The sequence below is a fragment of the Balearica regulorum genome, chromosome 13 (genome assembly GCF_011004875.1).
Source record: "Balearica regulorum gibbericeps isolate bBalReg1 chromosome 13, bBalReg1.pri, whole genome shotgun sequence".
In the NCBI taxonomy this organism is placed as follows: domain Eukaryota; kingdom Metazoa; phylum Chordata; class Aves; order Gruiformes; family Gruidae; genus Balearica; species Balearica regulorum.
The window spans coordinates 2132003-2149025 of NC_046196.1; the positions used below are offsets into that span (position 1 = coordinate 2132003).

The 17023-nt window shown below is 54.9% G+C and overlaps 1 protein-coding gene across 10 annotated transcripts in view; it reads right to left on the reverse strand.

Annotated features, from left to right (window-relative positions):
• Positions 1–1389: 1389 nt before the first annotated feature.
• The window catches only part of ZNF469 (zinc finger protein 469), a 154556-nt gene continuing 138922 nt past the window's right edge, over positions 1390–17023 (reverse strand). For all 10 annotated transcript variants that reach the window (XM_075765747.1, XM_075765749.1, XM_075765748.1 and 7 more), the window contains one exon: positions 1390–16029. In XM_075765747.1, coding sequence (XP_075621862.1) covers positions 3053–15841 — 12789 coding nt within the window. In that variant the 5' untranslated portion in view covers positions 15842–16029 and the 3' untranslated portion in view covers positions 1390–3052. The remainder of the gene's footprint in view (positions 16030–17023) is intronic.

The window sequence follows — 17023 nt, forward strand, 5'->3', positions numbered from 1 at the left end:
CCTGCAGCAAACCTGTGGCTCCGGGGAACTTCATTGCCAGGTGCCTGGGTTCTGAATCTGGACGTGCGGGAGAGCTACAGTAACAACCAGGCATGAAATACTCCTCTGCCCTGTAGGTTTGCAGCCCTGGTGAAATACAGTGGGAGGAAAACATAAAAATCCCATTTCCAGCTCCATAATATTTCCTGCCAAAACAAAGTAAAATGTGCTGCCTTAAATTTTCTGCAAAATTCTTTTGAGGTTATTTTTTTCCCTAAATTAAGCCATACTAATTATTTTCAGCCACTTTATCTCCACTCTGCAACACACCAGGAGGGTGCAGGCGGCAAGCATTTTAAGCCTCCATAAACAAAAGAGTAGTTTGGAAAATAATTCTATCAATTAATCAAATTAATCCTGCAGTTTTAGTTACAAGCCCCAAGTGGCAAGGATTCTAGCCTGCGGTTAGGAGCTATCTCTCATTGACAGCGTTTAAATGTTATGATTGCAACAGTAATTAAAGAATATAATATGCCCGGCTTTGTGTCAGACTCCTACCTTCAGACCTCAGCGCTGTCTTGGCAGAGGTCAGCTTGAGGACAAATTGGTGATGACCAAACTGGGCCATCGGCATCATCACTTGGGGATGATCAAACTGGACCGTCACCATCGCCATCACCGATTGGCGATGGCCAAACTGGGCCATCACCATCATCAACTGGTGATGACCAAAGTGGGTCATCAACATCACCATCACCAACTGGCGATGGCCAAACTGGGCCATCACCATCATCAACTGGTGATGATCAAACTGGACCATCATCATCATCAATTGGTGATGACCACACTGGGCCATCACCATCATCAACTGGTGATGACCAAACTGGGCCATCACCATCATCAACTGGTGATGACCAAACTGGGTCATCAACATCACCATCACCAACTGGCGATGACCAAACTGGGCCATCACCATCATCAACTGGTGATGATCAAACTGGACCATCATCATCATCAATTGGTGATGACCACACTGGGCCATCACCATCATCAACTGGTGATGACCAAACTGGGCCATCACCATCACGTTGGGCTTTTTTCCAGCCCCCGGGACAAGACACTCACGCCATGAGTAGCACTTGGGCAAGATGCAGTGGGGAAGTGGAGATGTACGAGCATCCTCACCACTGAGAAGCTCCAGTCCTTTGCAAATGACTGCAAGATGATGGCAGCGGCACCAACGTCCTCCCGCAGCCACTTTACAGAGGACACCAGGATGGCGTAGAGAGCATCCAACTGTCAATTAGAAATTACCATCGTTTGGTTAGAGATGTGCGCGGGAGGAGGGGACCGCGGGGCACGGGACACAACCAGGGAGGGTCATCCCACAAACATCACACAGACAGGGAATTTCTGTGAAAATATTGGAATATATTTGAAAAGATTAATTATGTATGATTTTACAGTACCACCCCATATTTTCATCTCATACTTTATTTAACAATATTAAAGAGGCACTTTAAAAGCACACATACAACATCATAAAACGGCGTTTCCTGCTCTCTCTCTGCTTCTCTGACAAAATATCAAAATAAAAACTTTTGACAGAACACATTGCACCCAAGGTAAATTACCTACAATATTTTTATACAATACAAAGAATTGTAAAGATACATATTAACAGAATAAAGCCTCTTTTTTTTCCTTTTAAATCTAAAACAAAACAAAAAATAATTGCAGGACAGACGCAAAGTACTCTGACTGTTCATATCACATCAGTGCATTACTTCACCTCCTTGACTTGGGAGTATTTCAATAGTATTTAGTTATCTTCTATGTCCTCGTTTGCACCTGAGATTTCTTTCCGGTTCAAAAGTTCGGTTGTATAACGTGCTCGTTTAACGTGACGTAACCTTTTCGACACTACGGAGTACCAGCATACAGGATTTTTTTTTCCCCTAAAGTTGGATTTTTAAAGATTTTTTTTTGTTTTTTCCTGCTTCCTTTTCTTTTACAGGTAACGGCTTCTTCCTAATGGTTCCCTTTTGTTTGTCAATCAAGGAAGTCTGTATTCACATTACAAAAGAAGAATAGCACCAGTAACTGCATAGTAAAAAGCGGATACCTATATAGCCACTAACTCAATACAGTAAGATAGTTTAGAAGTGATACCGTCGAGGGCACTCGGACGGTGCCGGTTCGGTGTGGTAAATTGGCACAGTTTTGTCATTGCGCAAAAAAAACCCCCTCCCCGCCACAAACAAAAAGAAAACACACACACACACACGCACGCACAAAAAAAAAAAAAATAAAACCCCTAAAAAATCAGAGTTTGTCACAAGTGTCAAGGTGCAGTTTGCTCGCGGTGGCGGCTCTCCTCCGGTTACATCGTCTACAGTGGTCAAAGAGTGGCAGCATCCTCTGAAGGGCTCCGACAGCCCCGGCAGCCCCAGAGCCAGTTCGTTATTCTCTTGACGATGTAGAAACAAATTCATAGGGATGGCTGTCAAAATATAGGACACTCGATTCTTAATTTAATTTTTTTTCCTTTTTTTTTTTTTTTTAATTGTATCATCTCTGAGGCCAACTCCCAATTAAATGAATTGTACGGGATTATTTGTGCAAAATCTTTAAAAAAAAAATTTGCTTTCTACAGTGTACTGCACCTTATGAATAAGACGTCTATGGAATGAAGTTCATCTCTTCAAGTACTTTGTACAAAGATAACACAGACACAGTCTCAAAAGGGTCTGAGATTTGCAAGTATCCTTATAACCTCAGCACTTCTGCAATAAAGCAATTGCTCTCGACGATTCCGTCTGCCCAAAGCGATTACAATTTCAGTTCATGAAAATCATCAGCAACATCAAAGTTCTAGCATTTGCATGATAAATCAGGTGAATTAAAGTAGATTAGTAGACACAAAGCAAACTATTTCACAGAGGCTGCAGTGCAAGTTCATTTAAGCTAGACAGAGAAATCATGCTACACAAACGAATTTAATGCTTTGATAATTTTTCCCTTGCAAACCCCATGAAAGCAGCTGAGGATCATCATAAGTCACTTCCATAAATTACTCTGAAGTATCTCTTCTTAAAGGAATTTTAAAGCTAGTTAATTTTTGCCCAAAGAGTTGGCTTAGCAGGTTGTTCTGGGACTCGGCGGTGCGGTAGCTGGCCGAGCCGGCCGGCTTGGCACCCCGGGCGGCACGCGGGCTGTGCAAGGAACCGCGCGGGGACGGTGCCGGCCCCTTGGCCAACACTTGATGGAGGCTCTTCCCCAGAATGGCCTTCCTGCGTTTCAGGTCCCCGTTGGCGTGACGGAGCTCTCCCTTCTTCTGATTGTAAGTGTCCAGGACCATCTTCTTCAGGTGGGTGCCCGTTTTGGGCTTGGGTACCACTTTGTTGCAGTGTGTCTCCCTCCTCCCGGGGGAGAGGGCAGATGCTTCGGCGTTGCTCCAGCCAGCGCGTTTGAGTTCGCTGGTGCTGTCGCTCCTCCCTGGGCACGGGGTTCGGGCTTTTTTCTTTTTCCCTTCTCCTTCCATGTTCTCTCGGGAGCCGGAGCTGCTCCGATGGCTCAAGGACTTGTGCTCTTTCCGCCTCTTGGGGTGAAGCTTGCCGGCGGCTTTGCTCGGCTCCACGTGCCCGTGTCTCGCGGCGTTGCTGGCCGCCTCGCCTCTGGGCTGGTGGCCGGTGGATTTGCTTGGGTTGATGCCTTGGTCCTTGGCATTAGCACTGCTGTCCTTGGGCTCGGGCATGGCTTTCTCCCTCCCTGAGATGGGCTGCTGGCCCTCCTCAGTGCTGCCGCCGGGACTGTCCATACCAGGAGCAGCCTCGCTGCTGGGTTGGCTACCCGTGGTCTTCTTCTGCGGGACCGAATCTTTGGCAGCCCTGTTCAGCGTGGGTGAACCTGTCTTGTCCTTCAGGGGCAGGGGGTGGTGGGCAGCCTCCGGAGATGTGGTCTTAGATGCACCTTCCCAAGAAGAGGCATCACTGGCACTGGGGTTGCCCCACAGTGTCCTGTGGGTCTCCTTGGCCGGTGGAATCTCTGCCTGTGGGGAAGGAAGTTCTGAGACCTTCTTGGTGAGCTGGAGAAATGGAATCCCATCCACAGCATCGGTGGCTGCATTGGGATTTTCCAGCACACCCACTATATACTCATCTTTGCTGTCTACGCTTGTTCTTTTATGGCTATCGGCGTAGCCACGTTTCTCGGTGAGGTGTGGAGGAGAAAGTTTTTGGTCTGTGGCCTGGTTACAAGCCAAGCCAGCAAGGTCAATGGTAAACTCAGGTGAGTCCAAGAAAGGAAGTGGTTTCCCGTCAAACGCTCCTTTCTCCAGCTCCTCGATAGACAGGGCAGTGATATGGCCAAGCTCTGGGCTGCTCGCCGCTGCCTGTGGCAAAGACGGGGAGAGGCAGGGTGGTGGAGGCAGGGTGTCAAACTGGGATTTCTCCATCTCTGCCAGGAGGTCAGAGAAGTCACCCACCAGGTCTTCTGTCTTCACGGAGGGTTGGGGTGCTCCCGGTTCACCAGGTACTGTAGGGAAGGAGTCAGTGGGAGCCTGCAGGCTGGGGCTGGCAGCCTCTACCAGCTGAAGGTCACTAGTGTGGTCCAGCTGGACAGGCGAGCCGCGTGGGAGTGAGCTGCTGTGGTGAGCAACCTTCCTCTTCTTGCTCGGTGGCATGCCCTCCCGGAGAGAGCCGTCTTCTTTCACCTTCTCCCTGCCCTCCCTGGAGGCAACGCCAGGCCTCATGACCCCTCTGAATTTGAAAGTCTTGTCACTTCCCGCCAGGTGCTTCTCCATGTGCCGGTCGTACTGCTCTTTCTTGGAGAAGGTGTAGTTGCACATGCTGCAGATGAAGGACTTCTTGATAACGTGCATGACGTCTGCGCAGAGCTCGCAGGCGTACAGGGTGGTGTGCTTGATCTCCTGCTCCTCAACTATCCCGTGCTCCTGGCTGAGGTGGTTTCGAAGTTCTTTGGTCTCCTGGTAGAACATCGGACACTTGTGGCACAAGTAAATCTTCTGTAAACTGTGCACGACTAAGTGCCGCTGGAGCTTGAAGGGTTTGGGAAACTGTTTGCCACAGTGATGACAGTCTCTGGAAGGATCCTTGCAGTCTGGGTGCATGGGGACAGATTTCGAGGCCCCTTCGCTTTTTGCCATATGCTCTGGAGATGAACTGGCGGATGCTTTAGAGGAGCTGGGTGCTGGTGGCTTCACCTTGACGTTGCCTTCCAAGGGGTCTTTCATCACCTTGGCCTCCTGCTCGAGGGGCAGCTCCTTGGGGCTCTTGCTCTCTCTGCTAACCGCATGCTTGCTGCTGGGGTCGGCGTGCCGGGACGACCTGCTGGACTTCCGATACATGATGGTGTTGAGGAAGTGGGTGACAGCAGCATTGTCCTCACCGAAGCAGGCTGGCAGGCCCATCACGGACTTCTGTGCTTGCCCCTTGCGAGCAAACTGGGTGGCATGCTCCCGGAGATGCTCGTTGTACATCCAGACGTCGGAGATCTCCTTTAGGCACATCCCGCAAGCCCACAGACCGGCTTTGTTTTTGGCATGCTTCTCCTTCAGATGGTCCCTCAGCTGCTCCCGGGAGCTGAATTTGCGCTGGACACACATGTAGCAGGTAGGGGGAGGGGAAGGGTTATGGGAGAGCTTGTGGAAGTCCAGCTCCCCTAATGTCAGGAACCACTGGAAGCAGACTTTGCATTTGTACTGCTTGTCTTTGGCCTTGATGGTTATCTCATTGCGGTTTTTCCCCAGCTTCCCATCTTCTAGCTTACTTCTGTGCTTGCTGTGCTGGCCTGGCTTTGGCTTGAAACTCACAGCATTGTCCTCCCCATGGCCAGGAAGATCTTCGCAAGGGCCGAAGAAGCACATGTCTCTCATTTTCAGCTTCGCATTCAGCATCTCGATGTCGATGGTATGAAATTCGGGAGAGTCTGAATCTTCGTTAGCCTTGCCATCGTAGGGCTCCTCTGCCAGGTCGGGGAGCTCGGAGCTCGCTTCTCTGAGCGAGTGCTCATCCTCAAGGTCCATTAAAGGCTCAAACATGTCCTCAGCAGAGAGGCTTTCTCCCTCCTTCTCCAGGCTCCCCCAGATGTTCAAGCTGGGGACGTTGTCCACTTGGCTGTTTTGGCACAAGAAGGTTAGCATGTTGTCTTCCAGGTCAATGTCCTCCTTCCCTTGGTCGGTCTTCTCGCAGTCCAACCTCAGTGCAATGCTTTTAGATCCGCTGGGAGCAGCATCTCCGCTCTTCGCCTTGCTGCCGTGACACATGTTTAGCATTAAGGCATCATCAACAGAGATGGTTTCGTATTCGCCAGGGTCCTCCCTGGTGACACAGAAAGAGCTGGTTTCGCTGAGGTCAGAAGCTAATCGGATCGTGAAGAGGTCGATGGCACCTGCTGGACGGAGGTTGACCTCGTTTACGGGCTTGGGTTTCTTGCTGCGCTTCCCATAGACCCGTGTGCACTTTCTCCGGATGAACTGGTCATCGCGGGGGAACAGCTGGGAGAATGTGGAGTCATCATCAAACAAGCTCTGGAGGTCTGAGATGGCTGCGCTCTCCATGCAGTGCTCTCTGCCCAGTGGCATGTCTGACTTTGCCCATTGCTTTGGCTCTGCAGGAGGAGGGCTGGTACCTGGCGCAGGCTGCAGAGCGCCTTGTCCAGGAGCCTTTTGGGTGGTTTCTGAATCACACGTCTCCAGCGGCAGACCTTCTTCAGCAGGAGCCATGGGATCCTGTGGAGCACCATTTTGGTTCCCAGTGCTGCTGCCAGCTGCAGGACTGTCTCCTGTCTCAGCATCCACTTTCTCCGCGCCATCAGCACCACGATGCTGCTCTTTGCCTACCTTGCCCAATCCCTTCTCTACTTGCTTCACAAACCCGCTAACCCACGTTTTGCAAGCCTGTGTGTCTTCCACTCCCTTTGGATCTTCCACCTCCCTGGGACAGGTGACTGTGCCTGTTACTGACTCCTTGCTGACTGTCTCCTTTGAAGACACCATCCTTTCACCCAGGTCCTCTGCGAGCTCGGCTGCACAAGGGGACTGTTTAGCTTTTTGAGAGTGCTGGGATGAGTCAGACCTATTTTGTTCCTCTGTGGAGATGCAACCACCTGGCTCGTGCAAGCCCTCCATGATCCTGGGCAAACCGGAGCTGAGGACAGCAGGGGGAGGACCTGCATTTTTCTCCAGCTCACATGGACCATCGGGCTCATTTCTGCTGGGAAATACCTTTGCTTTCCTTCGTCTCACTTTCCTGTTCAGCTTCTTTTCAGAATTACTGTTCACCTCTCCAGGATCTTTGGTTTGGCTCCTTCTGCCCTTTTCTCCCTTCTTGGCTTGCCGTCCTGGGTCCAGCTTCCCAGCCGCCACCTCACCTGCTCCCCTTGTCTCTGAGCGCGGTCCCTTTGTCTTCATCTCCCTCTGCAGAACACGTGTGCCGTGCAGCTCCTGGGACATCTCGAAGGAGATCACGCTGAGGTCACTGAGCACTCTGCTGACCACTTCTTGCATCTGTGTGCTGGGCTCTTTCTCCAGGTCTGGGCATATTTTCTTGGGGATGTGGTCAACGTTGGTGGTTGGCATCTGTGAGCTGCAGGTTTTCTCTTTGACTGAAGCCTTCAGGCTCCTCCTGGGCACCTTTTGGGCTGCTTTTGATGTCTTGTCTGCAGGAATCAAAGTGGACCTGGGAGTCTTGCTGGGCTGTGGTACGCCACTGTTCTTCACCTGGTGTTTGACAGCTTTGTGCCTGGTCAGGCCAGGCTTGGACCGGAAAGAAGCTGAACAAATGTCACAGGTCACCGGGAGCCCATTCGGCTTCTTCTCTTTGTGAAGTTCATTTTGGGAACGGTTTGCAGTACTGTTGCGCATGTTGCCCTCTCCTTGGCCCACATTGCTTAACACACGACTCCCAGCTTCTCCAGCCCCAGGGCTTTTGGGTTTCTCTCCTCTTAAACTCTTTCCTCCACTCTCTGTGGTTTTGGAAAGACCAAGTCTCACCTCTGCTGCCTCTGAAAACTCGTGGCCATTTAATTCAGCAGGACCAAGATCTCCAGTCCATGTAAGACCACTATTGACAGCAGCTGGCACCTGTTGCACAACAAAACCATTGGACAAAGCCTCTGGTTCACTTTGATGCTTATTTCCATCACCAGAGCAGTCTTCAAGCTTGTTCTCTTGATTGAGGTTTACCTCTCTTTCTCTGATCGGCAGAAGATCTGTTGCGGGCTGGGTTGGATAATCTTGGGTTTCTGAAGGAATGCAGTTAATGACCATATCTGTGACGATGCCTGCTTGGGCTTCTTGAAAATGTGAGCTTGACAGCACCGCACCGCTGCTTTCGGGCACCTCTTTCCCAACATCCTTTTGGTTGAAAGGTGGTGAGCAGGGAAGAGAGCAGTCCTTCCCATGTGGTTTCTGGGGACCATTCGTCTCCAAGGCAGAGCTCACCAGACCATCAGCGTGCAGCAGAGCACAGGGTCTCACCGTCCCTTCTCCTTCAGGTAGTCCGTAGTTGCCCAAAACACCATCAGGCAGGTGATGGTGACCATCCTCGACCACCTCCATTGGTGCAGCCCTGCAGTGATGCAGTGAGGGAGGGAAGGTGGGTGCCCTTTTCCACGTCCCTTGCTCTACTGGGCCCACGGTGGGATGATGGATGCGATGGCTGTTGGCCTCGGGAGGACAGTTCTTCATGATGAATGAACTCGACGTGTTAAGCAGGGACGTGCCGTATTTCTTCTCATCTGAGACCTGAGTGCTGAAGCCAGAGACCTCTCCTCCCTCGGCCCCACCGCTTTGCAAGCATTTGGGGTGAGAAAAATTGGTCGGCAAGGGCAAGCTGGCTGGAGATTCGCCCATGTAATGACAGCCACTGGGGGACTTCTTCTTGCCATTTCCTTCTCTGGGAACCTTTGCACTGACTGCGCTGGCTTTCATCTCTGGCACCAAGGGGTGATCCTGGTAGAGATCCTCCTTGGAGGGACCCGGGGGGCTGGTGGGACTTGTGGGAGCACTGTGCAGGGGCTGTGCCCCCTGCCCCACCTGACTCCTTTCCAGCCTCTCTGCTGCTGCGCTGCCCAGCGTTTCTTTCTCGAGCAAACTACAGCTTAAATGGGATTGCTCATGTTTTTTAAATGCCAAGGTTGCTTTGTTTTTATCTTGCTCCTGTTCTTCCATGAGCTGATCAGCTTTCTTCCCTTGCCCTGGCAGTGGGGTCACCGCTGTGTTTTTGAGTGGCGAGAGGTCATTACGCTCTTGGGAAACACCATCTGCACGGATATTAATGTCATTCGGCTCTGCATGTTCATTTGCTAAGTGCTGCAGCTCCATTACATTATTTTGCAGCTCTGGCTTTGCAAACATGGATTGTTTTGCATGGTAAGAGCCCATGGCACCGAATGACTCCAGCTGCTCACGTCCACCAGAGAAAAGCGCAGCCTCTTTTGCTGGAGCAGCAATATTCTCCACGTTGCCTCCAATGGGGACATTCCCCTCCCCTTGGGCAGGACAGTATGTCCGATTTTCCCCTTCCAAGGCACCGCTGCTCTCCTCTTTCTGCTCCGTCTGGACACGAGCGGTGGTAGAGGGGTGGCTGGGAGCAAGCAGCATGGGGAAGCACGGCATCAACAGCTCTTCCTCGTTGCTCTTCACTGTTCGGGCAACGAAGAGCTGGAGCTGCTGCAGTGGGTTGGCAGCTGTCTCCTGGGATGCCAACGTCTGTTGGGAGCCGCAGTTGCTCTCCTTGGGCAGACTCAGCATCTCGAACAGCAGTACTTTTTGCTTGATGGCTTTGTCGCTGGGTCCAGGGGCTGGATGGGTGGTGGGGCTCTTCCTCTCCTCCATTTCTTCCATCAATGAAGACCCACCACCATCCCCTTTGAAGTCCACGGTGCTTTTCACCATTTTGGGTGACTCAGGCTTGCTTAAAGGTCTTTCTTCTGTATCTGAGACCTCTTTGATGTGAGGTGAAAAGGCGAGATCCAAGGCTGGGGTGGGACCCTGCTGAAAGCCAAATTCAGGTTTACGGTTTGGAAGATGGGCATCAAAGTTCTCCAGCTCTGCAGCATCAGCAAAGCTTTCATCTGCTTTCCCTGGCAAAGGGAAGCTCTTGGCACCGTGCTGGCATGGCAGGGATGGCAGGGGATCTTTGGACACTTCTGCTGCCTCCAGGGTCTTGGGGAACATGGAGTTGGTGACAACAGAAGGGCTTTTTGTCATGGGGGCGGCGTAGACGGGAGCCTCTGTTTGGTCTGGCGTGCACGAGCCAGGCAGACTTCTGGAGGAAGACCCATTTTCCATCTTTCCGAGGTCGCTTTCCTCAGCACCCACAGTTTCCTGGAGCTGCTCGCCGCTGTCTTTGGAGCAGAAACGGTCTGCGGTGAGCGGGGCTGGCGTGCACATCCTTACCTCCAGCGAGCCCAGCTCCACGGGGCAGGGCCAGGGCTCCCTGGGTCTCTCGTAGTCTCCACGGGTGCTCGTGATGGCCGGCTTCTCTCCTCCCAGCCTCTCCCTGATGCAGAGGCTTGAACTGCCCAGCTCATCTGCCAAAAACAGTCCTTTCTCATGGCCTGTTTCTTGCTCAACCGGCAGTGGTGGGAATTGCTCGGCCGCCTGTCCTTGCAGATGGGCAGCAACGTGTTGCTCGGGTTTCTGAAGGGCAACGGATGCCTCGTTATCCAGCTTGCTGGTTTGCAGTTGACTTTCCAGCTCTGTGACCAATCGCTTGATCTCCAGCTCGTCGTCCGATATGTTGTTCATAAAAGTCACGTTATAATCCGTTATCCTGTCTGGCAGTGGCAGGGAGAGTTGGCTGGTGGGGACAGGTCCTTCCTCGGGGAATTTCTTGGCTAGTGGCTTCTCCACTGAAAGGCTGTGGAACTGAGTCATGTCTTCTGGCAGCATCGGAGCCACCTCCTCCATAAGGGACCAGTCTTTCTCCGGCATGAATGGCGGATACGGTTGCTCAAACGGCAGCGGCTTGCTGGGGGGGTTGCCAGGACAGGTGAACGCTGTCACATAACCATCCTTGCTCCCAGAAACGCTCTCGTACAGCGGCGGATCGAACTCAGTGACGGGAAGCTCTCCAAATATTGAAGAGGAATCGAAGCTGAGAGGGGAGGAGACCTTGCCCTGCGGCGTTTCTGCGGCGTAAGGGGAGATGCTGGCATGCTTCTGCTCAAAGGAGCTGGCGTTGATGTCATCCCGGCATAAGTACATGTCATCCATGTGCGAGGAGCCCAAGGCTGGGGGCTTTGAGAAGAGATTGTCATCGTAGTGACCGGGAAGGCCTTTGGGATCAAAAAACGCATTGTCGCTGCTGACGTATGGATCGGGCGCCTTGGCAGTGAGCATCATCCCCACTGCATCTCCCCCGTACGGGGCGACCGGTGTGGCATAATCCTTCCGACCGTCACAGAGCCCGTGTGCCTTCAAGTATTTGATGCCCGCTTCCGAGTAGGCAGCACTCACATTGCCAGGACTAGCTTCGTTACCGCCGTGGGATGGAGCAATTAGCTCTTCTGCATGGTACTTCATCGCGTTGCCTGCAAAAGGAGCAAACTGATGCTTCTGGTTGACCATGGTAACCTGGGGTGAGTCCTGAGCCTCCAGGGTGGGTTCTCCTGCCTCGCCCGTGCACTTCGCTGCTCCTTTGGGGTCTTCTGCCCCCTCCTTACAGGAGACCCTGATGGGGCTCCTGCCCGAGGTGGCCACGCTGGGCAGCTGCCTGTCCTGGGGCTCTGGAAATGGCTCCTCCTTTGCACAGTCCATCACAGCAACTTCTGGTTGAGTACTTGGACGGGTCCTGGAGGCTGCTACCAAAGGTTTGGCTGAGCCAAACCGCCTGCTCCCCCTGGGAGAGTCCTCTTTGCTCTTCGGGCTCTTCTTTGGGTTCCCGTCCTCAGCAAGGCTGAGCGGTATCCTTGGCACGCGTACGGGGCTGCCCGAGCGCCTTCTCCTCTGCATGCCTCCCTGCTCGCCGCCTGAGCTGGCCCCATCAGTGCGGGGCAGGCTGGTGCCCATCTCGCTAGGCACGCCATCGCTGTGGTTGCTGCCGGTAGACGACTGGCTGCTCCGTCTTCGGACTCTTGTGGCACAATCCTCTTTCTCACCATCCTCCTGGCTTGGGACACCCCCATGCTCCTGTGCCTCCCTTTTCTGACTGTCCCTTTTCCGGCTGTAGTTCCAGACTGGATCTTTCTCCTTGGCTCTCTCACTTTTTCCTGGGCGTTTCTTGCTAAAGCTGTGCTTGGTCCTCCCAATGAATCCCGTGCCTTGCTTTTTCCATCCCCGGAGCTTGCTACACTCTGCTCCATCATTATCTGAGTCAGAGACATAGTCATACTCCCGAAACCTGCCCTCCTTGGCAGTTGGCATCAGCCTCTCGGTGACCTGGGGGAACTGTGCCTGCTTGCTGCTCTTCACCTGCAGTTTGTGGAGCTTGTTCTTCTGCTGCACAATCTTGTGAATGAGCTCCTTGCTCCACGTCCCGCTTCGGGGCTTCCGCTTCTTCATCTCCTTCATGGAAAACCGGGGTGGCTTGGAGCTCTTGGTGGCAACGCCTGGCCCCATGTCACTCTTCGTTGGAGGCTCCTGGCTGAGCTTCCTGGGATGCTTTTGGCTGGAGGTGGACTTGGAAGAGGTGGTGGCTGGTGGGATGCTGTTCTTCCTGCCCGCCTGCAGCTTGGCCATCCTCTCCGTTCCTGCTGCCCCGTGATCTGTCTCCTGGGCTGCCAACCTCCGTGCAGCCCTCCCCTTGTGAAGGTGATGCTTTCCTGATCCTCTCTTCGCCTGCTCCTCACCTGGGTGGCCATCCTCATAAGAATTACCAGCCTTGGGCTGGCCCGCTGCCTTCTCCTCCGCTGCTGCCTGCTTTGATTTGCTCTCCGAGGCCAGGGCTTCCTTCGCCTTGTGGGACACCCCACCGCTGGCCGCCTTCATGCCAGTCAGCTCCTCGTCAGCAAACACGTCTATGAAGCTGCTGTCGATCTCTGGGTTATCTGACTGGTACCCCAGGCCGTTGAGGGCTTCGGTGATCAGGCTGTCCAGCTTGGCGTCGTCGATGTCCAGGTCCGAGGCGGTGAGCGGCAGGGAGCTGGCGGCGAGGCCGTTGAAGAGGCCACCCTTCAGAGCATCTTCCTTGCCCTCGCTTTTGCTTTCCCCATCCAGCAAGAAGTCATCGCTCTTGTTTAACGCCAACAAATGCGCCTGGGGGTCCGGAGAGAGCCCCAGGCTGGGGGGCTTGTGGGGCTCCGGGGGGAGGGCTTTCCGCCCCTCGGCTGCCCGGGGAGCATCCTTGCCCTCTCCCTGGGGAGCGGGATGGGAGGCGCAGAACTGGCGGTGCTGCAGGAAGGAGGAGAGGTTGCTGTAGTTCTGGTCACACTGCTTGCAGGTCAGGAGCACGTCCAGCTGATCCAGGCTGGCGCTGCTGAGTGAGTTGGCCAGCAAGTGATGGGAGGAGTACGGTGGCGGTGGCTGCTCCCCATCCAGCCCATCCGAGCATCCTTTGGCCACATCCACGCTGGGTTTGTGGAAGGGGCTTGCCGGGGCGCATTTCAGGAGGTTGTCATCTTTCAGGGCATCAGGAGGGAAGTGGAAGGACTTGACTGAGTCTGCGGGGTGGTAATGAAGTGAGCTGGAGCTCAGGACGTCGGAGGGGTGGAAAGTTTTGTTGCCATCCTTGGGATGGCAGGGGTGCTGGAAGAAGGGAGAGGGGGTCAGCGCTCCGGACATCTGGCTGTCTTCAAAGCTGGGGTTGAGCGGGCTGCTGGACATGGGGGAGAGTGACGAGCAGGTGCTGCCGCAGGTGGGGTTGGGGACAGGGGATGGCAGCGGGGACTCGCAAGGGGAGGCAGCCACCAAGGCTGACGGCAGGACCAGCGCTGAGCCCGACGAGCTCCTGGAGGGAGGAGGAGGACCTGCTTGACCCATGCCGTAGAAAAGGGCTTTGCTTCTCGAATCGCAGGCGGGAGACCCCGGCTCCTTCCCACTTTCGAAAGAGAAAGCGCCCGTCGAGTTGGGGTCTCCCCTCTGGACGCCAAGGCTCTCTCCTGACAAGAGCTTTTTGCCGTGATACCCTGGAGAGTTATTTAGGGAGGGCCCTTTCTGGGCTTTCCCGCTCCCCTGCCACTCCGACGTGCCCAGGGGGAAGGGGAGCTTCTGGCTGGTGATCTGTCTCGACAGCTCTAGCCTGTTTTGACCGGGCATTGCAGAAGTGATGTGCATTTGCTGCCAAGGCATCCTGGAATTTTTCTGCCTGTGCTGCCTCTGCTCGGGGCCAGACTGGCACTCAAATGAGAACTGGTTTCCAACAGGGTTTGAATAAGGTGCTGAATTCTGGTCCATGGGAGAAAACGCCTTAGTGGCACCTTCCCAAGCTTGCACAAGCCTGGGGTGGGTGGGTGCCGTAGTGGGAATGCTTGTCTCGAAAGGCACGGATCCTGCGCTGGTGCTGCCCGCGGGGGAACTGCAATAGGCTTTGCTCTGAAAGTGCACTTGGGAGAGAGAGTTCGGTGGTATGTTCCTTCTCAGAGGGCTGCTCTGGACCAGCAGCCGCGGGCTGGGGACACTGTCTTTCGCTGAGGCTTGCCTCTTACCGACTGGCTTTGGCATACTAGGCGAGTGTAAACTAGACGGAAAAACAGCTTGGTTTTCTTGGAAAGTGCTTGGGTTTTGGTCGATAGCACCAGATGACGGGAGAGCACCATTGGGGTCGACGGGATGCTCACTCCTGCCCTTGCAGCACGGCAACGGGCCGTGGTGTGGGGCCGGCGGCGGGTGCAGGAACGGCGGCGGCGGCGGCGGCAAGCCATAGAGCCTGCCCTCAGGGGACACGGTCTCGTAGGAGCCACCGCTCAGTGCCTCCTCGTGCCACTCTCTGGAGGACGAGTGGAAGGCGAAGGCGCCGTGAGCCAGCTGGCCGGCGGCGAGCCCCACGTCCAGGTACTCCTGGCTCCCCGCATCGCTGCGGTATGGCTCCTTCCCCGAGTCGTGCAGCAGCTGGAAGGGGTATTGGCACGGCAAAGCCCCCAGACTGTGGGCACCGGCTTTGCCACCCTCGGGGAAAGAGCCGGGCTTCTGCACCGGGATCCCGTAGCTAGCACCAGCAAAACTCTTCTCCGGGGAAGGCCAGGAGTCAGCCCCATTCGCCTGAAACTCTAAATAATGTAGCTGCCCATTGGTGCCGGGGCTCTTGAGGGGGATGCCGGTGGCGGGGGGCTGCCCCTTGGGGCCGTGGCGGGGAGCAGGCTGTGAGGTATAGTTGGCGGAGGTACGGCTGGCGGCGGCATCGGGGAAGCAGCGGCTGAAGCCGATGTCTTCTTGCTGGAGCTCGGCCTCGCGCTGGGGGATGCTGGGCACGTGGAAGCGGTAGCTGCCGGCTACGGGGCCGTGATTCGCCTCCGGCTTCTTCGGGGGGGTCACCTTCTGCTGGGGGTAGGCGATGCCAATGGTGGGGTTCGGCCGGGCGCCGGCGATGCTGAGCCGGTAAAGCTGATGGTTGCCCCGCTCGCCCTTCCCTGAGCGCCGGCTGCGCTCGCGGGCTCGACCCTTGCCGGGGGGAGACTGGGGGCTGCCCTTGACCTCTCCCCAGGTGCCGTCATTGCCGAACTTGGGTTTGTGGTGGAGGGACTTGAAGTCGATCTTCCCCGCTTGCTGCGGCCGGATCACGGCTTCCCGCTGGCTGTGGGGCTCCTTGTCCTTGGGGCCGGGGAAGGGGGACGTGCCCTCCCCGCCGAGCGCCTTCCCATCCTTCTCCCCGCAGCCTTCAAAGCCAAAGTCCTTGTCGGGGTCTTTGCGGCCGGCCTCAGTATCGCCGATGGTGTAAACATGCTGGGTCTCTCCAGTCATGATACCGAGGTGGGGGGTAAAGGCTAGAGAGCCCCGTTTTCCCGTCCCGCTGCGAGCTGCCGTCCCTCCGTCATGGGCATGGTCCTCCGCTGATGGGCACCGGGGCGGTGAGAGGGGCAGCGGCTCCCCGGGGCCGGGGTGGCGTGGGGTCCCGAGCGCCGGCGGGGCTCTGCCGCATCGTTTCAGACCTGGAGAGGAGAAAAGAGAGAAAGGGCGGCCATCAGCGGGAGGGAGGGGAGACATTTTGGACCCTTTTCTTGGTGCTGCGGCGGGGAGGGGGACGGAGGAAGAGACATCAAAACGCACCCCCCACCACCGCCCCCCCGAGCAGCACTGGAGCAAAGCCCTCCAGCTTTTGGTTCTTCAAAGGATGCTCGGAGCATTTCACCTTTGGCAAAACTGCTGAGGGAGGCACTTTTTCCCTCCCGGGGAAGCTATTTCTGGGTTACTTCTTAGCAACATAAGCAGAAAAAGATGACAGAAGAGCTCCACCTACGGATTAGCGGGAAGGGCTGTCGGGAGAGGCATCCTGGGCAGGGCCGTGTCCCCGTGTCCCCATATCCCTGTGTCCCCACATCCCCTTGTCCCTGTGTCCCCATATCCCCGTGTCCCCATGCCCCCACATCCCCGTGTCCCTGTGTCCCTGCTCCCACGGCCGGAGGGTTGGGCTGTGCAGCAAAGGGCTTTTGCTCCACCTCGATCCCCCCGCCCAGCGCATCCCTTCGACCTCGCCGCCCCTCCACCAAACCATTGCTCTGAAACCCCCGGAGAAAGGACTTGAGCTTCTGCTGCCCCTGCCTTTAACCCACACAGTGCCCTCCCAATTTTAGGTGCTGTTAAGTAGGTGAAAGAATAAAAACCAAGTCCCGAATTTACCGGCTGATTTTACAATACGGGACCTCAGGGCATTAGACATGAAGCACAAATCAAGTCCAGCCTTTTAAAAGGTACCACCAGGATTTTAGCCCCAGACACAGGTTATATTAAAAAGAAGAGTAAACCCCTTTTTTAAAGGGTCTCTTGTTAAAAGTCCATTGGAAACAGAAAGGGTTTCTTTCTCCTCCCTCACTAGAAACGCCTCTTTACTGTCTGCTGCAGGGGGCAAAGGCTCGATACAGCTGGGAGCTGGGGAGGGGGTGACCTGGCTGCAAATAACCCTGAAATTCAGTTTATTAGTCTTCT